This window comes from Rhodnius prolixus, unplaced genomic scaffold (genome assembly GCF_049639745.1).
Source record: "Rhodnius prolixus isolate KJV_2025 unplaced genomic scaffold, Rpr scaffold_1, whole genome shotgun sequence".
Taxonomy (NCBI): Eukaryota; Metazoa; Arthropoda; class Insecta; order Hemiptera; family Reduviidae; genus Rhodnius; species Rhodnius prolixus.
The window spans coordinates 53,270,048-53,296,981 of record NW_027411581.1 but is presented as its reverse complement, the minus strand read 5'-3'; the positions used below and the strand labels follow the sequence as shown (position 1 = coordinate 53,296,981).

Below are 26,934 nucleotides of genomic sequence, written 5' to 3'. Positions count from 1 at the left end.
TGTCTAGTTTTGAACAAAAGTATTTGATTTCAGCGTTAGTTTATCAATAACTAAGACCAAAATTTGTTATACACCCGGGGTAGCCTTTAATTAAAAATTACGATTGCAAAATTAATGAAAAAAAAAAGAGTTCTTATCTTGTTTTGTGGAAGGATTGAGATTTCTACTTTATTCTTTAAATAACAAAGCCGAACGTGTATTGTACCCAAAGGGAAGCCCGAATTTGAAGTTAAGAGTGAAAATAGAAGGAAAAATGGGGAATTATCGTCTAGATTGACTGGAAACATTGAGATTTCTGCTTCAGTGTATTAAAGAATAAGCCAGACACATCGGTTAACCAGAATTTATAGTTACAATGGCAAAATAAGAGATATAATTAGGAATTTTCGACTAGTTTGACTGGAAAGATTTTTGCTTGATACTATTCATAACTAAGCCACAGGATATCCTGAATTTGAAGTTGGAATTGTAAATAATGGAAAATAAGGAATTTTTGCTTAAGTGTATTGTTTAGATCATTTTATTTTCTGTATAATTTTTAATCTAGTTGGCTGTAGCCATAAGATTTCCTTCACAAAGGGGTCTGATAAGGCTTCACAAAACTTGGAACCGTCCCTAAAACCACAATAAATATATTAGAAAAATAAGACTACGTTACTAATTAAGTAAACTTGAGTGCTGGAGACAAAACCCTAATTAAAGTGTAATAAAGTGAAATGTCACAAGTTTCCCTTCCAAAAAAAAAAAAAAAATTACCCAAAATTAATAGTATTTAATTTAAATAAAAATGGTTTCCTAACTTTTTGAAAATTTTGAATGAATATTAAACTTATATCTGATACGTTACAAGAGATAGAGGAGTATAGCTCAGAAACTCTCCAAATATCCTCCTTCTATAGAAAACCAAAAGCTAAGGAGGGAGAAGAAACTTTCGATAACCAGTATCTTATCAGAAAAAAAGTATTGAGAATCGATATTGATATTTTATCGAAAGTGTTGGAACTTATCCCTAATGAAAGTGCTGTAGACTGTGTCTGTTACCTGATAAGGAAGGTTAGTTTAAGGTGTTCGTTTACATTTTGTTAGGCAATAATATTCAAACTAAATGTTACATCTATAATTCAAGAAATGGCCATATCAATTTTAGGCCGACGACTTCGCTTGCATAAGCCACAACGATTATTTCAACAAATACGTACAGGTTATATTGTATTGTAAGTGATTCCTCTAAAAAATATCTTCCTATAAATATCTTACATACATTGCCTTCAATACCGTTATTTTAAAATTGTATTTTTTTATTATGTAGATTACCAGAAACTGGTCCTGAACAATTAGAACAGAATCCACTCTATAAAAATGGTTTACCAGATATCGAAAATATTACTCAAGAAAAATGTGTTACAACGCTTGGAAAATATCTTTTGGATTTTGAACATGGAGTTCGGTTAGTTGAAAATGATATTGTTGGTAAGTAATTTCTTTATTATATGATTTTTTTAAATTAACTACGTAATTGCTACATATATACCGGTATAATAAATGCCGGTATCTTCGTATTTATAAATAAATAATTCTTTCTTGAGGAAAAATTTGCATTAGCGATTAGTGTTTTTTTTTTTCTTTGCTCTTATTAAACGTGTAGTTTGAAGCGGGAAGCTATTATCCATCCAGCATCCTAATAAGTGTTAAGATACTCATTTTGATTAAGGTTTAAAGTGAATTGCAGCACTGTCTAGGTATTTAATTTACTGAAATAAAAAAGAAAAGTGATATAGATTTCTATCCATAATAGTTTTTTTAGTTTCTAAACTTTTCAATTTACTATTATACGGTTATAAATCTGTATTACGGATTTATGACTAGTGTGTTTTAATCGATATATGTAATATATATATATATATATAGTATATATATTTATATAAAGAATCAGTTTATTCTCAACAGAGAAAGAAAATGAATTGGAGTTATTTGATGACATAGTTGATCCAGTAGAAGAATGTGGTACAAAATTAGAATCAACATGGGGACTGGTAAAGGCATTGTATATTGCCGACAAAAAAAAAATGCCTTCAGAAAGTTATTTATCTTTACATGAAAGAGCAAGAAGAGCTAGAAGTTTAAAGTATAATTCTAGGCACATATATAATTTTTTCAAGGTTAGAAATTTATATTGTTATTATTTGTTAATGGAGTGTTCTGCCCTGTGTCCGAGGTGGGTCTTATCACCTACGCTACCCTGCACCAACTCATCCCTCTTCACCAATATTCTCTTACATTCTGAAGAAGGATTCCTCAAATTAAAGATATTGTCAAGTATGTTACACTTGGTTTATTTAATTTATTTGTTTTTGATTTTAGAATTATGACGTTAGCAAATTGACAGAAGAAGAACAAAGAGTGGTATCCAAGTTTTTGGTTGAAGGGAAACTAAATGGACTGAATTTAGATGGCAATAACCAGGAAACGTTTGCAGAAATTTTGGTAAATTTGGCCAGTGAAACTTCGAAATTTAGTCAACGAGTAAAGGTAATAACAACATTAATGATCTACTCATTCAATCGCCATAAAAAATTCATGCTTTAAGTTATTGCTTTTTTGTGGATTGTTTCACCGGATTATTTGTACGATCTTTAGTAGGGTTTTTATTTTCTTTTAATAAATAACTTGTGAAAGTCTTTAAAAACCTATCGTTTCAATTAAACTTTGGCTTCTTACATCTAAATTTAACATTGACGTTTCATGTGACTGAAACGTAGTTGGTATGTAAATAGATGTTTTGTACCCAACAGGAACGTATTGGACTGGTTACCTTGTAACCAATCTTAGAAGTAATTATAAGATTTTGAAAATGATCGACAAAATTTGGCCCGTTCCGTCAGAAAAGTGAAATGACATAAGAAGTTTTTAAGACAAGTTTTCAGTTGAAGAATATGGAAACCTGTTTAAATTTGTATTTTATTCCCGTCATTTTCATCTTTAAGGCTATAATAAATTATAGCCATGTACATGGACATTGTAGCCATATGTACCATGGAACTTGAATATTTCTAACAAAGTTCTAGCCTCTTATGAATTCTCCATTTATTTAGATAATCAGTTCCGTTGCTATAAAATGGAGAGATAATGCTTTATTGCCCGGTGGGATCGCTTATAATTTTTATCAGGTGTAATTAACATTTTCAGGCTTTTACTTCTCTCTTATCAGCTTTATATCGCGCGTAACGGTAACACAACTTGTAGTTTCTATCGTACGACCTTCCCCACGAAGATTGCGCTTTATTAATCTAGCAATCTCTACGGGGGAGCTGTCCCTGGTGGTACTGTAGAACGTCACCCTGCCAATTACATGTTTTCAGAAACAGAGTTTAGTATACAAGCGTATCTCTTGACACTTCTTCGCCTTCTAGCAGACAAGTGACAGATCTCCAAAGTGTATCATGACAGTAGCTTGGATCTGCTGTCTAGTTTTTAGAACGATCTCAGTTTTTTTCTAAGCTAGGTCATGCGATTACAACTGCGATTTCATAGTCATTCAATGCTTACGTTAATGCCCATACTTAGTGTAATACAAAAATTAATTTTAATGTAATAAAATAATATTCTGAATTTCTCAATATTTTAGGTTAGTTCGCAAAATTATTCACACGTCATTAGTGATCCTTTAATAACAAGAGAATTTCCAGAAGATTTACTCCAGGCGATGTCACTCAGGTATAAAGCTCAGTCATTAGCGCATGTATAGAAAAGTATTTTGTCTTCAGGTCTACTAATAATTTCCATTTGGAGAAAGTTGTCTCCCTGTCTTGTTATTCATTTCTTTGCTGTAATAGAAAACTCTGGGAAAAGCTGGTGTTGGGTGTTTTGTTGGTCGCTGGAAAGGCTAGTTAGCGAAGTTTGGTTATCAAAACTCCTTTGAATTCACATCCATCCGACCTAATAAAAAACAAGCTAGAAATGGATCAAAAATAAATTCCTAGATATGGCTATCATGATTTAAATAACAAAATAACAATATTCTAAATCAATATCTTGAATATGACTTGAAACATTCTTTTTGCACCGTGACACAGTGTTTCTTCTTTCACTTACAAATTTTACAGTAGAAAATTCCAGCCAAATTTTTCCTTGTAAAATTCTCGTTCAAAATGGCCCTAGCTAACAGCGTTTGGCGGATACATTTTAAAAGATCAAATGTGACTCTCACGAGGCCTTCCTATTTACGTGATTAAATTTTCTTAAAACTTAAAATTCTTTTAAAAAGATAGTTGCCTTTAATATTATGTAAAATTATTGTTAATATGATTCTGTTAAGCAATATAAATCAATTAGAGGCGAAATAATCTCTCCGCCAAATTACAATTTTGAAGAGAGATGAAGTGAGAGTTTGTGGGGGGGGGGAATGAAGTGAGCCTATTCCGAATTGAAAGAATGTTAGTTCTCCGGAAATGAGGGTACACCGAAGCTACTTCGTTTTCTTTAATTGCCATCACGGTTGTCGATTTTATTTGATCATTAACGCAGCACATGATGGGGTATAACTTCGGTTTGAATAGTTTTTTCAAGAGCTAGGATTTTTCGGGGAGTGATATCACATTTTCTTCATCAAAATCCTTAAGTACAGTAAAAGTCAATGTAATTTGGAGAGCTTACAATCTTTACAGTTAAATTTAGTGACAACAAATTTAACTTGACAAACTGGTGTAAGAAAAAGTGCTATAACTTTTTTTTTCATTAGCGTTTCGCCATTTAGCTTTTTTGTACATTTGATTTAATTAATTATTAGATATTCTTCCATTTAAAAATTTTATTAAATGTTGCAAACTTTCCATTTAGCCAGGGCTAAGAAAATGTAGAATCTAACGCCTGACATATGATTATAAGATCAGAAATAATGTCGGAAAGGGATGTGCTTAAATTAGACTGTGTAACTTTTCTTTTTTTTTAATCTATAAAAAAACCAATCTTAAATAAATAAAAAATAATCTTACTTATAGTAAAGATCCTTACAAGGGACCATGGAAGATATCCCTCAAAATTTTGGACAAGTTCTTGCAGCATTGCCCAGATCGTAATCTAAGATGGAATGCTTGGTTGGCAAGTAGACAAGTTGCTTCTTTTGAAGGTCCTAGAGAATTGAATAACTCTCAATACCTAGAAAAAATACGTTTACTTAGGTAAGACACAATATTGAACATTTAGGAATTTAATTATTTTTAAAAGTTTTTCTTAAAGTATTTTAAATTGAAATACTTTCAAAAGTTACATTTTTCTTTCTTGCTGAAATTATATTATTTGTTAATGAGTGTTTATTACTACTAGAATCTAATCTGTGTTCTGAGATATTGCAAAATTAAATTTTACTTTAAATTAAAATTTTAATGTGTGGCCGAAAATTATTGAAAAGTTCTTAAATCATCAAAATTTTATTTTAGGAGAGATATGGCTAAAGTTCTTGGTTATGGCTCTTTTGCCGAAATGTCTATGGAAACCAAAATGGCTGGTACAGTTGAAAATATTCAAAATACTCTCGGAAAAATTCTGGAAATTGGTAATTATTTTTTATAAATGTCCCTATTTCAGAAAATTTCTTTAAGCTTGTAATCACTTTGTCTTGTTTTCCAACTTGAAAAAAAACAAAAACAGCCAGACCATATCAAGAAAATGAATTAAACTCATTACAAAGTTTCGCCGAAGAAAGAGGTTTTGATGGAACATTAGAATTGTGGGACATACCATTTTGGGAGAGAAAGCAGAAGATTTCTATGTACCAGTAAGTTTTTATTCAAGAAGTTTGGAATTTTCCTGTCTCTTGTCAGAGGAACTGTTACTGAGTTTTTACCGGAGATATGTATATGAATTTTAAGGTTCTTTGATTAGGGGACAAAAGTAATTTTTGCGCTTACTCTCTATGTGTTGTTTTTTTTGGCAAGCTTCGACTTCAGAAGTCCAGATACAACTTCTTCTTCTTCTTAACTGGCGCTACAACTCATGCAGAGTCTTGGCCTCCTCAAGACGTGCCCGCCAGGCGTCTCTTTGCTGCGCAGCCGCCCTCCAGTTTCGGAATCTTAGCAAAGATGCAGCATCCTTTGCCACACTATCCTCCCAGCGCAGCTTTGGCCTGCCTACCCTCCTGGATCCTTGCATGTTTCCTTCCAGCACTTTCTTAGGAATCTCATCTTCACTCATCCTAGCTATGTGTCCTGCCCATCGCAGTCTACCAAGCTTTATTACTTTTACTATATCAGGATCCGTGAAGAGAGTGTACAATTCCTGATTTTTCCCAATTCTCCAATTCGGTCCGTCGCGTGTAGGACCATAGATTCTACGGAGCACCTTCCGTTCAAAGAGCGAAAGGGCCCGTTCATCTGCCCTGGTCATTGCCCACGCTTCGGAACCATAACTCAGCACTGGTCGGATGAGGGTTTTATAGAGAAGGGCTTTTGTGTCCCGAGAGATGAGTTTACTTTTTACATGCCTTACTAGGCCAAAGTAACATTTGTTAGCGGCCATGATCCTCTTTTTTATTTCTGAACCAACCTGGTTCTCACTGTTTACCAGTGACCCAAGATATGTAAACTCATCAACCTTCTCAAATTTATAATGTGCGATGCTCAAGTGCTGCACTTGGGTGGTGGAGCCACCTCCCGTGCGCATATACTTGGTCTTCGCTTCATTAATTACCAGTCCTAGTCGGCTAGCTGCTGCTTCCAGGGACAGAAACGCTTCCTTCATGGCATTCATTGATCTTGCCATAATGTCAATGTCATCAGCGTATGCAAGAATCTGGACCGTCTTATTTATTAAAGTGCCACTGGTCTGTATACCAGAGTCTCTCACGGCTTTCTCCAGAGCCAAGTTAAATAGGAGGCATGCTAAGGCGTCTCCCTGCCGCAGTCCTTTATTTGGCGTAAACTCTTTTGATAAATCTCCCTGTACGCGCACAACACACTCCGCTCTACTCATAGTCATCCTTATGAGGCGTACTAACTTTGGGGGTATATTCATTTCTATCATTGCTCTGTACAACTGATCCCTGTTAATACTATCATATGCGGATTTAAAATCTATGAATAGATGGTGAGTTTTAACATTGTACTCCCTCGTCTTTTCGAGCATCATTCTGAGGGAGAATATCTGATCAATCGTTGACTTTCCTCTCCTAAAGCCACATTGATATTTACCAATCTCCCGCTCTGCCAACGGCAGTAGCCTCCTAAAAAGGATATTTGAGAATATTTTATATGCGCATGGGAGTAGGGAGATTCCTCTGTAGTTACCGCAGTTTAGCATGTCACCTTTCTTGTATATAGGGCATATCACTGACCTGCTCCATTCTTTAGGCATTATTTCCTCTGTCCAAATATTCAAAAATAATTCACGCAGGGTTTTAGCTAGTTCATTATTCCCATATTTGTACAGTTCGGCTGGGAGTTCATCGAACCCTGGGGCCTTATTATTCTTAAGCTTTCCTATTGCTTCCTGTATTTCTTCTTCATCAGGCGGTTCCAATTCATCATTAGTATTACAAATAAATGATGACACATCCTCACCAATGTAGTTTTCTCCCGTTTCGGAGAGGAGATCTTCAAAGTATCTCTTCCACCTATCTAGGATGTCTTTCTTCCCCGTTAAAAGAACATCATTTTCATCCCTACAGGCTGCAACCACCGATGTAAAAGGTTTACGCCCCTTATTAATCTTTTGGTAAAACTTCCTAACCTCGTTTGAACTCCTATGTTCCTCTATTTCCTTTAGTTCCTTATTCTCCCATTCCCTCTTTTTCCTTCTGTGCATTTTCTTTTCAACTCTTCTTTTCTCACGATACTCCTCAGTAGCAGCTCGCGTGTGCCTCTTTTGAAGCATTTTCTTGTAGGATTCATTTTTTGCAGCCGTCACTATTTGACACTCCTCATCAAACCAGGGAGCCCTGGTTTGCCTCCTCTGTTGGCCTATCACTTCTTCTGCAGCCGCTTCCAGAGCTTCTTTACATTTATTCCATCTGTAATCAATATTACTACCGACTGGGACTTCCAAACTTATAATCCTTTCACTTATTTTCTCCTCATACGCCTTGCGTACATCCAATTCCTTTAGTTTGCCAACGGCATATCTTTTAACTATCTGTCTTTCACTTCTTGTGTTAACATTAGCTATTCTTGCTCGTATTCGGGCAATACTAAGAAAATGGTCAGAGTCGATATTAGCGCCTCTATATGTTCTAACATTTATCAGGTTCGACCGATGCCTTGCGCTTATCAGAATATGATCGATTTGATTTATGGTAGTCCCATCTGGAGATCTCCAGGTACCTTTGTGTATGTTTTTGTGAGGAAAGAGTGTACTTCCAAGAACAAGTCCTCTAGACGCAGCAAGGCTTATTAGCCTTTGCCCATTATCATTAGTTTCAGTATGCAGGCTATGCTGGCCAATAGTCGGGAAGAATACACTTTCGTTACCAATTTTGGAGTTGAAATCACCCATTATTACCTTTGTATCAGCTCTAGGGCATGCGTCTACCGTTCTTTCAAGTAGCTCGTAGAATTCATCTTTCTCGGTTTCTTCCGATGTTTCAGTAGGGGCGTGAGCATTGATGAGGCTATAGTTAAAAAACTTTCCCTTCAGTCTCAGGTAGCAGATCCGGGAGCTTATAGGTTTAAAACCTATGACAAGTGGCCTTACCTTCTTCCGAACAATAAACCCGGTTCCAAACATATGATGCTTATCATCGCAACTATAATAGACAGTGTGGCATTTCTTTTCAATAATTCCGTGTCCAGTCCACCGCATCTCCTGGACGGCTGTTATGTCCAACTTATATTCGTCAATGTTATTTAGGAGCACTTGAAGTGCTCCAGGTCTATACAGAGATAAAACATTCCAATATCCGAAATTTAAATCCTTTTGACGGCCAAGTCGTTTCCTTGAGATCGATCCGGCTATTTCATTTTGAGGTTTCATGATAAGGTAGTTTAGGATGTGAGGGTTATCGGCCCTCAGCATCCGAGTTCGATGGTAGGGCTGCTACCTTAGAGCCTTCGAACCGACTCCCCCGTCCGGGGTGGTTTCCTAGGGACGGTGGCCCTAGGTTGTGTACTGTCCATGACCTTGTCTGTAGCGTAGGGTGTGCTTGTGTAAGTGTATAGTGTACTGTCCCAATGAGCGAGCATGGTGTACTGAGCTGTGGTGACCCGTGGGGGCGCTGCTCCCCAAGTGGTTGCATGCATCAACCACCCCTTGCGGGGCCAGATACAACTAGATATTGATATAGTTGCATTTGCAATAATTTTAATAAAGTGTATTTTGGAATTTTGGAGTACTATTTTGTTCTCTAGGCATATTTATAAGTATTTAAAGATATTTAACTCTCTTCTTTGTTTAAATCTTTTTCGGACATAACATATGTATCTGCAGTAAAAACTCAATTTAGCAAATCTGGCTGGATCGCAGACCTTCTTTTCAATATTTAAAAAAACAAATTATCAGATTTTTTACCTTCAGTTTTCATAAGGTTGTTAAAATTTTATTTATTGGACATGATGTTAATTTATTATTATTTTAAAGTTGGGACGATCAGAAGATGAAAGAATTCTTTCCATATGAGAAAGTATTGAACGGTCTTCTGAAAACTGTGTCAAATTGTTTTAATTTGAAAATTGAGGAAGCAGCCGATATTACTACATGGCATCCAGATTGTAAAGTTTATAAAATTTATGAATTAGATAATGCAAAACCAGTGGCTATTATCTATTTAGATCCATTTCGCAGGTAAGAAATATGTTCTGTAAATTAATTTATAAAATTAGATTACTTTCTGCTTTGTATAATAATTTATTTTTAATTTATTGATTTCTTTTTTAGGGATAGTAAATTATTTACTGAAGTAGGACAAGTAATATCCATGCGGCCAAAAGCGAGAGCATTAGGTCCTAGTCCACCAATCGCAGCCCTCATATTAAACCTTCCTGCCCCTCAGTCGAGCAAACTGCCTTCGCTGCTCACATTGAAAGATGTGACCATGTTATTTAGTAAGGTGTGTAAATAATTATTTGAAATATAAATATTATATCTTTTTATGAATTTTTTAACTGTATGTTGCTTTTCAGTTTGGAGAAGCACTACAACAAGTTTTGAGCGCAGTTAATTATTTAGAAGTTTCTGGTTTAAATAATGTTGAATGGGATGCCGTGCATATTGTCAGTAACTTTATGTCATTGTTGTAAGTAATTTATTTCTTTGCTTTATCTTTTCATTATTATTTTTAATTTCTTTTACTAAATAATATCCACGAACTGGCCCACATCCAGCTGGACTCAAAAAGATTTACCTTGTTCTGGTGAGGTAGCCCAGGCTAGTGGAGTAGATATGTACATCGCATGCTGCCTCTAAGTCACTACATCTCCCAGATCCACAGTATAAAAAGTGTGAAGGTACCCATTGGGTCATCCGCCCGCACTTCGCCATTTAGTCAGAGACACTGTCTAATGCCCAACACTCAAGAGCCCCTCCAACATCGGCCCAAATAAGATAGAAAGAACATCCTATACTAGAAATTTAACTCTTTAAAAACGAAATTTTTCTCTGCTTACTCTTAGTGACACCACCGGAGACAGCTTTTAAATTTTGTTATACATATTTCTAAGTAAAAATATGAAACAATAAGGATTTGAAAAAACTAAATAAATCATAATTATTTTTATGTTTTACAGATTAACAGATCCTGAAGTTGTTAAAGAAATATCAGGTCACTATAATACAAAAGAGACAATTCCAGTTTCAAATCTTTCACCAATTTTAGAACATATGCCAGGATTTCATGTGTGTAATGAAATCTATTTAGCTAATTTAGATATTCATCTACATACCAGGTAACATATTTATTAACTTGACTTTTGTTTGAGTTCACTTATCATCAGAATTAATGATTTTTTTTTTTTCTTTATTTTAATTAAATTTCAGTAAAGAGTTTTGGTTAGGTGTAACGAAACGTTTGTGGCCAGAACATTTTTGCTTACCATTGCACAAATACGATGCACATCCGCTTAGTTTTACCACTTCAATATCACAAGGAATGTCTTGTGCCGTATATTCAAAACTGTGGTCCAAAATTTTAGCTACTGATGCTTTTAATACTTTCAAAACGGATCCGGATCCTAAAGTAATTGGTGACAGGTATGTTCTATAATTTAAGTAATGTTTTATAATTTGTTAGAGCGGCTGGATTTCCATGAGCAGTCAAGACAGAAGACACACCAACCCTTTATTGTAGTAAAATATTACATTGTCAATTAGCCCTGAAGATGACCTAGTCCCTAGGTCGAAAGCTCGGCATAATAAAATTAATATCATGACTGAAACTGGCAGTTACTTATTCATGTATATACGGGGTGTCCCAAGCTATATGGATAACGACTTTTTCTCGGAAACTAAGATAGTTAGAAAAAAACTAAAAATTACGTGTCTCCTTAGTTTTTTGTTAGAAAATCAAATTTAATTTGCAAATTTTTTCCGTTGCTACCAGAAGCGAGATACAGGCACCAACTTCATTTTTTCAAATAGGAAGGTGTGGTTTTTATTTCAGAAATAGATTCCTCTATTTTTTTTTTTTTTTTTAAGAAAAATTTACTCGAACGGTTTTTTTCTGTGAGCGATATTTTACAAGTTATGAATAAAAACATGATTCTTATAAGAAATTTCAAAATGATAATATTATAACGGTTTTTTGATTGAATAAAAAGAAAAGTACTATTTTATTATAAATTTTACTCCTCATTAATATTACAGTCATACTCGAAATGGACTCCACCATTAGAGATGCATAGACATGCTCTTTCCTGCCAATGGGGGAAAAATTAGTAAAAAAAATTTAAATAGTATTTTTCCTAGAAATAATTACTAAAAACAATTGGCTAATTTCATTGGCGAACGGGATGTGTGAAGTAGGCGGACTGTAGCTGATGACGTAGTGACACCGTAAGCCACTCCCTCACCAATAAAAGCACAGTTATCCAGTACATAAAATGGTGCTCTTTCACTTTCATTGTATGATCTAGATTTACTTTCTTTTACTTCAGGAAAATATTTCGTTAACTTTTTTGATTCTGCATTACACTAGAACTAAGAAACCGGAAATATAATGTTCAAACCATGTTTATTTTGGATATGTTTACGATATCAATTTTTATTGCATTATTCGATAATTTATCAAATACCTATAGGGAAAATTTAGGAAAAAAATTTAAATAGTATTTTTCCTAGAAATAATTACCAAAAACGATTGGCTAATCTCATTGGCGAACGGGATGTGTGAAGTAGGCGGATTTAGCTGATGACGTAGTGACACCGTAAGCCACTCCCTCACCAATAAAAGCACAGTTATCCAGTACATAAAATTGTGCTCTTTCAATTTCATTCAATGATCTAGATTTTACTTTCTTTTACTTCAGGAAAATATTTCGTTAACTTTTTTGATTCTGCATTACACTAGAAGTATGAAACCGGAAATGTAATGTTCAAAAAATGTTTATTTTGGATATTTTTTAAAAAATAGAGGAATGTATTTCTTAAATAAAAACCACACCTCCCTATTTGAAAAAATGAAGTTGGTGCCTGTATCTCGCTTCTGGAAGCAACGAAAAAAATGTACATATTTAATTTGGATTTTTAACAAAAATCAAAGGGGACACGTACTTTTTAGTTTTTTTCTAACTATCTTAGTTTCCGAGAAAAAGTCGTTATCCATATAGCTTGGGACACCCTGTATATGTATGTATATTATATATTTCACTAGTTTCTTTTGCTACATACAATGTAGATCAAGAAAAAGTATGAGAGATACAGGAAATAGTGCAAATATGTAGGTACCTAGCCAGAATCTCTCTTCGTTCTATTTAGAATTGTAGCTTAGATTCTTTATGAGACCTCTCTACAAGTAATCTTCAATCCTATTTCTCGTCTAAGGAGACGAACTAGCGCTTATTAATTTTTTATTTCTTTAATTCAAGTAAATAAATGAAATAAGACCTAAATAATTGATTTTTTTTTGTCTTTATTTAGATTTCGTGATACCTTTCTCGCATTTGGCGGCAGTTGTCATCCCAGCGAAGTGTTTAGAAGATTTCAAGGTAGAGATCCAACGCCGGAGGCTTTCATAGCTACTACTTTTCCCGATTCAGCAGAATAGAACTTTTTTTATTTATTTTTATTATTAATTTAAAAGGAATATTTATTGTTTATCTTCTTTTTTTTATCTGATCGAATACTGTTTAGTGTAGAAATATTTTCGAATTAGTTACTTTGAATAAATAGAAATCAGGTTAAATTGTATGATATTGTCGATCTAGAATCTGGATTAATTGTGTCTTTTGTAGATTGTAAAGAAATGTGCAAATCACAGAGGGTTAAAAAAGTTGATCTGTAAATATTCATTTAAAAAATTAATAAAAACATATGAACTTATCAATGTTTATTGTATTTGCTAAATCCTTGAACATTTTAAGTTGTAGACAGTGAACGGTTGAATGAACGTTTATCTACATTTTAATTGAGAGTCAGGTAATCATTTATATTGGAGTAGGACTTAAAAGTTCGACATAAAAAATATTTGGTATCAACTGAAGTATTTGGTATTTACTGAAGCATTTCAGCAGATCTATTATCAAGTTGTACGAAGTTAATTCAAGGCAGTACCTGAGTATTCTGCTGGATATTGGTTATTATTGTCTGGGTTTCGTACATTCAGGACACGAGTTTAATGAGACGTCAAACTGCTTGTACCAGAAAGATTCCCGTGTTACCCTCAGAAGACATAATTTTTTAAGACAACAATATTCTGATGTTGCAGTAATGCATCCAAAAAATTTGAAGCACAAAAATTATGAATACTGGATGAATACCATAGGATTGAATTAGGCTAAAATATTGATTATTGGCTTGGCTATTGGGGCTAATAATATGCCTCTTTACGTCGGGAATTATTATTAGGAAGTTCGTTAGTAACAGACTAAAGAGGTTGTTTTGCTGAGTATCTCTGAGATCGCAGAACTTGTGCGTCCACCCAGATTTTGGTTAAAAAATGCCATTTATTTGCGAAACGTTTAAATTTTTGCAGGAAATTCGTACTTGAGCTTAGTGGAGTGGCGATTTGGCTGAGAATATTCCATTACGATGAAAGGAGACTCTGAACGTCCTTTAGATTTTGTATGAAAAATGAAATATTAGAGAAATCTCAATAAACCCACTATTTTTAAAATTTACAGGCGGATCGAAATCAGAGATGGAAGATGTTGTGCCGTGCTTTACCCGGAAACAAGAAGTAGTCATCAACATAAGCTTTCTAAAAATGCATCAGTGCTTATTGAGGGGACTCTACCTTTCTGAAAAGCGGTAGTTTTGCTGTTACAAATTTACAGAATTATTGTGATTTCCTGTGATTCTAAAAGTGCACACAAAAAATAAAAGACATGGTGGTCCCCATTACCTTTTTTTTTTTTGAAAATGCTGAAGGTTAAATGCAGCTGATGGATGAAAATCATGCTCGAATAGTTGACAATGCCAATCGTTCAGGAGAATAAATTCTTGCGCTCAGCTTAGGGTTCATTTCAAGAGAGCTTTGAGCTTTTGTAGTTTTGATGCTTGGCAAAAGATAATCAAGAAAAGAAAATTAAGACTAAACAGTGTGCTGATATTACTACCTAGAATCCTCAAAAAAGTCATGGTTTGTAAAGAAGGTAAGACATTTTTATGCAACAATAATGTGACTTAGGTTCAACAGAACCATACGAATTCGCGTCTACATAACTGGGTAGTTCTAAGAGTGATTGATATAGCAAAGAGGATGGCGGCATCAACAATTTATCTACTCTATAAATGCAACAGATATGGTAAAAAAAAAGAAGAAATTTCTAAAAGAATTGTCTGCACATGTACGATTTCCTTGAAGAGGTTTAAGTATTTTAGCTGTAATGAATCCAGATTAAGCTACAAAGCATTTATAAATTCATTAGAGGTAATAAAATAAAAATAAAAGATTCACTTCCACGCGGAAAGACTTTCTCGTTTCCCCATTAACTTATCACATACTCACACTGTAAACAATCTCATCCCTAAATACAAAAGCATTTAACTCTTGACTAAGTCACATTCAGTTAAAATTGTATTGTTTTTAGGGAGAAATGAATCTACACGCAGCTCTCAAGGCACCCTTACCTCATAGAAGCCATGGAAAAGAGAGAAGTGAAAGATGCTGCAGAACAACCATTCATTTGAAATATATAAACTTTGGATAAGATAGGGCTGGTTTTCTCTACTTTGTATATGGTTATACTACTACTTGATATATGGGTAAGATAAGGTATTATAAGCAAACAGTTGCATGAATACCAATGCTGTGGTTTTTTCCAGCCCTCAAAAACAATGCATGTTTACACTAAATATAATCTAACAAGTCCAACTTTTAAATTAAAGAATTAAGTTTCATATGCTAATCAAAATTGGTTTTATATGTGTTGAGCCATTTAATTTTATCAAATGCTGAAATTCTTTAAATAATATTTATAATCCAGGTTAAAATTACATTTTTACTACTCTTACTGTTGTAGTAATGGCACTCTTGCAAAGTTTTATCGTATCATATTATTGAAAAATAAGTTCCAAGAGAATTTGTTTAAAGGAAGAGAGGAGTCTCTTAAACGATTTTTTGAAAACCGTCTACTCAAAAAACACACCACACATGATTGAAATTCTTCGAATAAAAATTAATTTTAAGGTTCTGGACGTCTTGCTATACTGCAGAGAAAGGTAGAAAGATGATAATTTGCGAGGGTCTAAGAGAGAAGGTGGGTGTAGGAGTGAGAGAGACTGTTAGAGCAATATGTAAAAAACACTTTTTTGGAATCAAATCGAAAATCTGGCTGATAGCTCTCATTTGTTACGAATAAGAGGTTAATAATTGTAGTAAAAATATATTATCTGCGCAAATCGTAGAAACAGACTGATTCCATGTACATCTTATTTCCGTATGACTTTTGTTTAATCACGCAATTAGCTATTCATTATCTATCTATTAGCCAATATAATGAAGTAGACCTTTTTATATTAGTTAAATAGAGCGTGTGATCATATTTTAATGAATTACGACCATTGTAGTTCAAATTTATCAGTACAGTGTTTGAAGGTTGCCGCTAACCTCTCTCACAAGCGGGGAATTTTCAGTGATCTTTGATTGTTATTGGTAGATTTGTATTAAACTAGTTCTATCTAGCAGAAATAGATTGAATAAAACGTTCTAATTACATAAATATTTAAAGAGATTTTTCTTAATTCCAACGAATTAGAAAGAGGCTTAAAGAGTTGTTACTAACATTATACAGTTTGTAAAATGAAAGAACTAACACCTGTTAACCCTCATGACAACAGCGGTATTTACAAAATAGTTTATCCAGATATGATAGTACAGATAATTGACGAAAGTGGGAGAAAAATCCAAGACAGATACAAAAGAACACATTCGCTCGTATAAGCACCACTTACGCAAACCTCCTTATCAATCACAGTCATCAACTGGACAGCATCAACAACACAATGACTCTGTTAATACAGGGAAAAAAGGAAGATTTACGGACGATATATACAGGTATTTAGATGCACCATTTCGCTACGAAGACATTATATTCTCCACCAACATTTATGTGCTTAAGTCGATAGCAGAGCTAGCAATGAAATATGAATGTATTTAAAAGCTATAGCCGAATTAGAATGAATGGAAGAAAAGGCTTAGAGAAGGATTACGTGATTTTAATTTTGGTTAGGCTATAAGGATAGCAGGAGCACAGAGTGCTGCTCCATCCATTAGCAGTAGTTTATGTAAATAGCAGTATATGGTAGAAGGATGAATGTGTGAAGCGAATGTATTTGTAGGTAAGAATGGAAAATGAATGCCAAAAAAAAAAAAAAAAAAAATTACAATTCTCGCGAGTCTGCCTCAGAGAGAAATAAATCCTGCACTCTTCATTTTCTTCTCTATGGAAAGACCTAAATCAAGTATAACGATGTTAGCTACTCTCATTAACCTAATATCATTCGGCCTAAGATCCCAATAAACTACGAGAAATGTATGTATTGAATGTTTGGTTAAATGTGGTTAGAACTTTGCAAAACGTCCGCAAGTTTGTAAAAAGCAAAACCATCGTGTGATGAAGCTTAGTCTTAGCTAAATCTTAGAGTTTTAAAATCTTAGCAACTAAGTTGAGATTTAAGGTCATATGTCAAGTAAGCATATCCACTAAGAGGACAGACGTAGACTTTCAAAAATCTGTTATGAAGCCCTCCTTCAGAAAACTGCTGCCTTGCATCAACACAGAGTGGGAGTAGTTTTTCAGATTGTGCCGTAGTTTAAATTTAGTGATTCCCAGTATTTATTTTTTTTTTTTGCATTGGCTTTTTACCATACAGCCAACTTCAAAGCTTATTCCTTCCTAGGATATTTGGTCTTAACTATGTAACTTCCTATCCACAAGTATATTTGTTAATCAAATCTTCAACAGGTTTCAGGACGTAGACATTATTAGAAAAGATGATGTCCTCGTATCTAAATGGCGCACTCAAAGTTTTGTACAGCGAGATGAACAGCTCATCTCTTTCTTTCTTATAAAGTGGACACTCCATGACGATATGTTTGAAATCTTCCTCCCCCTTACACTTTTCGCACAACGGAGTAGCTCGTTTACCGATTCGATGTAGGTACGACCCGCAGACTGCATGGTTCGCTCTCAATCTGCTAATTGTAGTAACCAATTTCCATTATCGATCGATCCAGTCTTTATTTTTATCCTTTTCCTTCCCAAAATTTCCTTATAACTATCCTACATTAGAGCTTAACATTACTGAAGTGAAGGAAGAAGAAATAACCTGAAGTATAAATTTAATATGTTTAAACATCTTCTATTCAATATCTTCCTTTATTTCATGGCATGGTTGCTTCACAAAGAGAATGGAATGCCTACTACCTAACCGATGTGGTATCCTAAAGTAGGTGATGATTCCTTTAACTTTCAGAGGCGAAAGTCTGTCTTCGCCTACATCCTTGGGTTTGTGAGCTGGAGAGGTACAAGTCCGTAGCCTCAGCTGATCCAAAGCATATGGTATACCTCCTCGACGACCGGCCCGTTCCTGAGAGTGCTTGCTCCTTAATTTGGTATTATCTTAATCATGGTCCAACATTGTGGCATTTTTTCATTCCTTCCATCTCTGAAGGAATTAGAGAACGGCCTCTAATATCCTATTTGATTACTTACAACTCTAATTTTGCTGTACCTAAAACATTAGAATTACAAGAAATGCTCTGCGTTGTTTACTGTCTTCCAAGATTGGTAGGATATTTTTACGAAGACGTTTTATCTGTTACTGATAATGAACTGTAAGAAATAGGGTGTTTACTGAACTTTGGGCTGGGATGAACTATGCTTCCAAAAAATGGGGAAATCGGTTTTTCGGGGAACAGCATTGTAATATATCATGAGAAATAACAGTTTTTTTTTTATTTTTCTTTATTTGAGCGGAATAATAATTCTAAAAATAATTATTTTAAATTTCAAAAACTTAAGAATTTGTTATCAGTCAGTTTTGATTTTATCCTTGTAATCTAATATTTAATTTCATAATTAAATCCGTTTTCATAGCGCAAATTATAATTAATTGCCAGCATTGATAATTTCTTCTCTTTTTTTTCAACTCTATTATGATCTTCAAAAAGATTAGTTTAATAAAAAAAATAAAAAACAATATTACAGCTACAAGGAGTAATTGTAATCTCGTGATTAGATTGAGTAAATAAATTCAAAATAATAGTAGTAAAATGCAGGTCTATCAATGATGAACAGCTAAGGTCAACTGTTCGGTATTGTTTTGAATATTAATCGGCTTGATTGCTAAAACGGCTTGAGGTCATCAAAGTGTGTTTAATTAAAAATCTAGGATGTTGTCTAGGATACTGTCTACACTTGTTTTATTTATTTATTTTTATTTAATTATTTTTAAACAGAAATTTATTTATTGGGCCCACTGAGTTTGAAAAAGTGGTGTTGGCAAATTTGCCTGTTTGTAGGTGTGTTTAAATAAAGAAAATTCGAAGGGAAGTTCAATTTCAAACTTGCTTTGAGGTGCTGCCATGAAAACCTGTGATGATTCTGGTGTAAATCGATCAAACGGAAGTTTTTATTGAAGCGATTTTTTAGTTTTTTGAGTCGAAAAGGTTTCAACCATTTTCCCTAAACTTTGGAAGAACTTAAAACTGTCGATTTTTTTTTTTTTCTGAAAATTTGATTAAAGATACTTTTAGTGGAGGATGGGTGGATCCCATTAATTTTTTACCATCTACATAAAATTCGAATCAAATGACACCTCATTCATGAAAATCGGTTCACACTACGTTGTTTACAAAAAAGGTAACAAGAAGAAGAAGAACGAGAACAAAATTTTTGAAAATGGCGTTTGTGCTCATTTGCAGCAACTTTTTTCTCGAAATCTATTAGATCTGGGTTGTTGCGAAAAAATTACAGTTATAAAGAGGGAATAACCCAATATATTTAGGAAAATTGGGAATTTTATCTTTTGTAGAAAAAGAGAGTTTTTTGACTTTTATTTTATTAATTCTTTTAATCCGTCACAGAGTTAATTCCATATTCAAACTCCCCAATTAAAATAACGTACTGTCATCTATTGTAGTTACATAACAAGTGGGTCAACGTATTTCCCAGTGATGTTTCCTGTTAATTACATTGACTATTATTTAGTTGTATTAGAGGAAGTAAAGCAATCGTGCAGATTTTGAGTTCACCAGTAATGGCGAGACGGTGGCTATGCTTCCAAAATCAGGTATTTTTCTGCATTACCGTGGTAATGGTGATATCATGATCAATTAGCGGTTTTAAGGGTTCCTTATCTAGTTTTGAAGAAAAATATTATGTTGCATTCTTCCTAAGGCGGAATATCCTTCCACTCGTTTACCTAAACCACTATCTTCATTCTTCGCAGATTATGTTATGTACCTGGGACTATTCACGGACAAACATCAGTAGAATCTATTCACTGGATTTGAACGAAAAGGTCTGAATAGACGTTACAAAGTTCTCCGTGAGATTTCTGAAGAAAAACTAGATTTATTATTATTTTTTTTTAAAGAATTAATATGACGTATGAACGTCACATTAAATAACACTTTTTTTTAATTAGTTCTATGTTATCTTTTTTTAGAAGGACCTAATTGCTGATAATCGTAAATTATCATCTTTTAATTATGAGAGTATCTTATAAAAAAAAAATACTAGAATAGCATGATAGTACAAAATTAATTGAAAAATCAAATTAGTGAATATTCATTATTCCCCTCCTTGACAGACACTTATGAGGGCTCGCCTTTGCATCATATGGAGGGGAAAATACGTCAACACCCTCGTAAACTACTAGATAAACTGACTGTGTTGTAATTAACGAGTGCGTAATGTTTTTTTCTTCCCATTATAGGAAAAAAGCGATTTAAATATGACATCCTTCTCAAGGTGATTATAATAAATAGACTATAGCAATAATCCACGGATTAACCCTATCATTCTTATCTGTTTCTGTTTACACAAATAAATCTTTGTTTCTTTCCTTTTCCCTGAATTTCATCTTCCTTTTTTTTAATTATTATTAATTCCTTTTTTATTCGAAAATTAATAAAATGTCTTATTTCCTAACTCTGTTTGTGCCTTTTTTTACATTTCAACTTTTTTTGATAGTTTCTATATATATATAATTATATTTTTTGGCTTAATTTCTTTCTAGTTTTGCATTTTGAATATAGTTTAGCGTCGGTAACAAGGTTCAAGATAGAAAATAAATAACAATATAATTGCGATTTATATACCGAATTCAACAGGAAATGCGTAGAATGGAAATCGCACCACATTCTTCGTAACCTAAATTTCATAAATTCAGTTCTCGTCGTTGACCCTTAACAACTGGTCAATGTAACCCTTGCATTTATCCGTTTTCTTATCATCCACAATTCACCTCTATCCTTCTCGGTTAGGTTAAAACTTTAATTTAGAATATAATTAGAGCGCAAATCGTTTTAGTTCTACTGATGTACTGAGATATTTTTTTATGTTTCGGAAAGAGGATTTCTTGTATATTGTGCCTGCATTTATGTATTTTGTTTCATGTCTAAAGGGTGTATAGTTAATACTTTTGAAAAAGTGGAATCGATTCCTTTGTGGAAGGCGTCAAGCCACAACTAGAAGGCATTACCCTTGGCTACACGGTCAGCAATCGTCTTATAACCACTTAAAATTTTGTTACAAGTATATGTACTCGTATAATATCCTTAGATCCTTATTAAAGAAAATAAGATTACTTTTTGGCGAAGATAAACCGGTGGCTCTCTGCCAATCAGAGGAAGATGTAGACTATTCCTTGTAAAAAAGGTACAAACATTACCGTGTAGATATTGACCGTTTATTTTGAAAGTGATCCTTTTTCTGTTATTTCGAGAAAATTAAAGGTTAATATATCTGTTAATTATAAAATTTAGACAAATTATATGAAGTCTGGCAATGTTTCTACTGTTTTATCAATATGTAATTTGGTTATATAAATTTGTTTTAGGCGTATTTTACTAAACTGATGTATACTGACGGGCTGCAAATGGACTTACTACACCACTTTCAAAATTAGACAATTGTAAAAATAGTTTAGTTTCAATTTTGAAAAATCAAATAATATATATTTTCAAATTACATATGGTGTTACATATGGTGTTACTCTGTACAAAATTCGATAAGGAAACAAATAATAATAATTATTATTATTATGGTTTTAGTGTACGCAATCGCGTGTGATAAAAAGTCAACATTTTTTAACCTTGTTTGTCTAATTTTATAATGTAGGTATTATGAATGGAGTATTTTCATATAAAAGTTATAGATATTACATTCTACAACTTCGCTTTATTTTTATCATCTCAAAATGTAACTTTTTTTAAAAAAAAGAATGTCAAATTCACAAATTTAATTGTATCAATTAATTAGATGCGCCTAGATAAAAACAATTAAATGTATAGTTGTAAAACTTCATAACCAAAAAGTTTTAAAATTTACTGAAAATTGTAGAACCCAATTGAGGAAATCTCTAGAAGGTAGAAAAATAGATTCAGCGAAGTATAACATCCGTTAGATTGACTTTGACCAAAATTATTAGAGGCGTCCTCTGAACATGAATACGATGGGTTTATATTAGTGGCTCTTACGCCAAATACTATTATTAGATTTATTGAAATAACTTCGAGTTATTTTTGTTGGACTAATATTAAAATCCTTTTTTTTCGACCTCAGAGGCTTCAAAACGTGTATTTACGATGAAAAATTCAATTAAAAAACTTGCACGATTGCAATACTTCCATTTGGTAAAAATACTAAAATATTTAGGAACTTATGGTTGATTTTTATGGTTTACTCTTACTGATATGGCCATTTCAAATTTTCAATAAATAAGAGGGACAGAAGGAATTTCGGAATAATGTACAAATTCAATAATTGTATTTGAATTTGAGAATTGAAGTTTGTTTTAAAATTTAAGAAAACTAGAAGTTAGAACTTCTAAAATTGTAAGCAAAGAATGAGGACCAGATTTTTTGGTCTGAAATAAGGCGAAAAGTCACTCTCACTATTTCAACATTATTTGATTGACAGGCCTGTAATTAGACAGGCGAAATCAACGCTGTAATTACCGTTCGCAATAGTAGGGTAGTTTAAGTTTATTAGGATAGTTATTGTTCATTTTGCATTTATTCTATTGACTGATAGTTCCGTCTCGATAAACACTGTTGCGTGTTTTTCCAATTAGATAAGAGTTTAATTTTTTTGGGTCACATTTTTTTTTTCCAGAGGTAGCTGCATTTTTCCTCAAAACTTTAGCTTAAGCACCGTTGAGTGCGTAGGCCTCGTCAGATCCAATTATGTCAACCATCCTACAAACTAATCATCAAAGCAAAAGTATCAAATGACAACATTCATGAATAATAAAAGAAAATTGTTGCAATGCTGGAAATGAGTCAGATCCTTTGATGGAACGAAAAAAAAGGTTCTTGGGCCAGAAATTCCTCTTTGCTCTGAATCCAGACACCCAGGCAATAAGCGCTAGCCAATACTCATCAAAATATCCACCCAGGAAGTCTCACATCTTGTATTAACTTAGTAGGAATAGATAGCAAGTAAAGCCGACTGGATGTTACGGATATCCTCTTTTAACCTCATAGTTAACCTCATAAGCATAATAGAATACCTTACAGCAAAGGATAAAGATCAGATGCTAGGCTTATCGATATATGCAATTGATAAACTTAAAATAAACGCTCAGTAATGAACGTCAATATTAATGTTGATTTTATATCTTAAAAAGATCATGTTGCATAAATTATTTTCTTAAATAATATTCTCTGATAGATACCATATCCTTTTCCTTGGAGCGTAAGCAGTACTGTTCGGGTGTCTTTCTCGATGTGGCTCAGGCCCTTTCCTTTTTCTAGTATACACTGCTGACTTACCTCTATCCCAAAATACAATAATTTCGACATTCGCCGACGATACTGCTATACTTCCATCCCACTCCGATCCGGTCTAAGCCAGTCAGAACATTCAAACTCACTTAAAGCTTCTCGAAACCTGGTTCCGAAAATGGAAAATAAAAATTAATGAACAAAATCAGTGCACATTACTTTTACATTACGAAAATCTGCGAGTCCACCAGTACAAGGGTCTTCCAGCTGACGTAGTACGATATTTAGGACTATACATTGATAAGAGACTCACGTGGAACCCACATACTCGACTGAAACGACAAGACATGAACAGACGCTACAAGCTACTTACTAGACTACTTGACCGCAGATCCAAACTCGACTTGAATCACAAACTGACAATTTACAAGACACTGTTAAGACCGATATGGACATACGGAGCTGAAGTGTGGGGCTCAACCAAACCCTCTAACTCCAAATGCCTGCAGACACTACAATCTAAAATCTTAAGAAAAATCCTTACTGCTCCATACTACATTTCTAACCTTACCCTTCACACTGACCTTCACATCCCTTTTGTCACCAATCTAATAAAGTCTCGCTACCGCAACTTTCACAGCCTCCTAGCTCTCCATCTTAATCCTCTTGTACAACAACTCTCCTCTCATCACCTTGCAGACAATCCTCTTCGTAGCCTGAAGCGGAAGTGGCCTAGGGACCTACTGATGTGAGGGTAATATCCTCTGAGAAAGAGTTCCATCAATGGGTGGTTGCTCTTACATGACATTCATGAGAACTTAACCAGTTTCATCAAATTTATTTGATGCAACATTTGTTGCAGTTGTAAATGTACTAATAAAGTGAAAATAATAATAATGATAATAATGATAATATTCTCAGAAATAATCGTATTTAGAAAGTAATTGTATTATTTCCTAAATATAATACTACATTTCACATATTATTTAAATGCCTAGTTTCAAAATGAAAAGGAAATGTACTAAAAAAATCCAAAACACTTGAACAAAATTCTGGGAGGTTTCTCACAACAAACCTTTAGTTTTTTCCTTTTAGAAGCTCATTTTGAGTACAATAACCTTGGGCGTTTACATGTTTTTTTGAGTTTACATGATTGAGCTCGTTATTATCTTGACCACTTTAAGACAAGAAAATTGAAAACTCTTTTACAATGAAAAAAAACAAACGGTAATACAAAATGCCTTCCACTTTAGATGTCACTCGATCAGCTCCTTTTTTGCTGGAAATACAAACAATAAGAATTTAATTTATAAAACGATTTAGATCACGCAACATATTTTTTTTTACAATTTGTTTCATAATGCTACAATAAAAAACTGAATAATATGATAATTATATTTAATAAAACATGGCCAACCTTGGAAATAATTACGAGATTATTATACATGTCCAAAAATTACTATTATTTGAGTTTAAATTTTTTCAACTACGGCTAAGAAACGTAACATGATTATATCAAATTTTTCACGAGTAATATCTATTTTACGCGTTCCCTGAGTCTGAAACAGTCGCAGGAAGCTGAATCCTTATATTACGATGAAATCCTTCCAGGAAGTCCCAGCGATCAAAATACCCTACCATTTGCTTCTTCGTCTCAGAATGGACTTTTTTCCTTCTTTTTTGTGATTTTCTTGAATTCAGCTACAACAATTTTTTTTTTTTTAAACTTGATTAGTTATTTTATTAATGAGACTATTAGATTAGATTAAATTAGGGTGGCCTCAAGGCCTGCGCCACCGCGACCCCTATGGATCTATTGTGGCTCCCCGGCTTTAGAGCTCACCCTCCAGACCCGTCCGTTTAATCAGACTCTTAATTCTGGAGAGTGGATCCTCCTCTCAGGCCTTGGTTTTTCCTCCCCGAGAAGTAACATCCTTAGCCGTACGAGCCCCTCACACTGACACAACACGTGCAGTGCCGTTTCCTCCTCTTCCTGACAGAACCTACAAAGGCTATCTTCTGCCAGGCTCATGCGATGCATGTGTTTTCTGAGCCTGCAGTGGCCCGTTAATAGGCCTACAACTATCCTTATAGCCCCACGGCCTTGAGGGATTAATTCTGCGGTCAGCCTCGGCGAATAGCCTCTGATGAACTCCTTCGCCTGTCTCAGCCCAGTGGTGGCAAGCCACCACTCCTGAGCCCTACTCTGCACCCATACATTGATGGCCGCAGACTTAACACATTTCGAAACCCCAAAGCAGGGCTCCGGGCCAACGAAGTGTCCCGCAGAGCCTTCCCGGGTCAATAAATCTGCCACTTCGTTCCCCTTGTGTCCTGAATGACCAGGTTCCCAAACTAGAAATACCTTATTCTGGTCACTAATTTCCTTCAGGGCACCCAGACAGTCCCAAACCAGCCTTGAATTGACCTGGTAGGAACTAATTGCCCGTAGAGCAGCCTGACTATCCGAGAAAATTACGACCTTAGAGTTAATAATTCCTCGCCCTTTAATCTCGGTAGCACAGAACCTAATTGCAGCTAGCTCAGCCTGAAAAACTGTAGCTAGTTTTCCTAGGCTAACCGAAAAACTACATTTCGGTTTCGCCCCGTACACTCCCGCTCCTACTCCCTCCTCCATCTTGGAGCCATCTGTGTACCACATTGAATCTCCCACAACTGGGGGTCCACTTTTCCAAGCCTCCCGGTCCCCAATACAGACTTTGAAAGGCTTGTTGAAGTTATATTTGGGAGTCATAAAGTCCGAGGGCAGGCCCAGAATTGGGTCGGCCTCCAGCTCCTCGTATAACTCTTGATACGCTCCTCCATGCCTGACGGTAATGGGAGCTTGTCCTGTCATAAGCCTAATAACAACGGCCTTTGCAACGCCTTAAATATATATGTGCAATGGGGGCAAATTTAATAAAACCACCTAGGCCGCAGTAGGGGAAGTCCTCATGGCCCCAGTGACACTCAGGCAAGCCAGCCTTTGAATACCACTGAGTGCTCGGATTCCACCCACCTGCAAGGTTTTCGCCCACCACGCCACCGCCCCGTGTGACACCATGGGTGTGGTGAGGAATGAGACAATATTATTAATGTTTGTTGCAGCTTATGATAATTAGAACAGCAGATCTATTTTTAATTTAGAAAAAAAAGGTGGATCTGCTTTTAGTAGCCAACAAGGTGAGATAATTTCAAATTTTCTATATCACGTTTTCAGCAGAAACGTCTGTTTTGAAACCCCTGACTTTAAAAAAGTGATTTTTAGTGTAGTTTTGTGTGTGTAGACTCCCTCTCTCTCTCTCTCTAAAAAAACGTAGATTTCGTATTATTGTAAGAATGGACAGGAATTCAGCGAAGTGGTTGTTCACGTGATAAAAATTGATTGCTCTCAATATTGT

At 34.4% G+C, this 26,934-nt stretch overlaps 2 protein-coding genes across 2 annotated transcripts in view; both read left to right on the top strand.

Annotated features, from left to right (window-relative positions):
- The first annotated feature begins 1,010 nt into the window (after positions 1-1,010).
- LOC141461927 (oligopeptidase A) lies at positions 1,011-13,327 on the top strand. The gene is made up of 14 exons (XM_074143407.1): positions 1,011-1,214; positions 1,310-1,470; positions 1,948-2,159; positions 2,362-2,529; positions 3,626-3,714; positions 4,998-5,177; positions 5,436-5,551; positions 5,647-5,773; positions 9,565-9,768; positions 9,862-10,033; positions 10,107-10,219; positions 10,710-10,868; positions 10,960-11,172; positions 13,057-13,327. The coding sequence occupies exons 1-14, from the start codon at positions 1,129-1,131 to the stop codon at positions 13,181-13,183; spliced, it is 2,127 nt and encodes a 708-aa protein (XP_073999508.1). The 5' UTR covers positions 1,011-1,128; the 3' UTR covers positions 13,184-13,327.
- A 3,177-nt stretch (positions 13,328-16,504) lies between these two features.
- LOC141449674 (putative inorganic phosphate cotransporter) overlaps positions 16,505-26,934 on the top strand; it is a 43,440-nt gene continuing 33,010 nt past the window's right edge. The window contains exon 1 of the mRNA XM_074119336.1: positions 16,505-16,633. Coding sequence (XP_073975437.1) covers positions 16,582-16,633 — 52 coding nt within the window. The 5' untranslated portion in view covers positions 16,505-16,581. The remainder of the gene's footprint in view (positions 16,634-26,934) is intronic.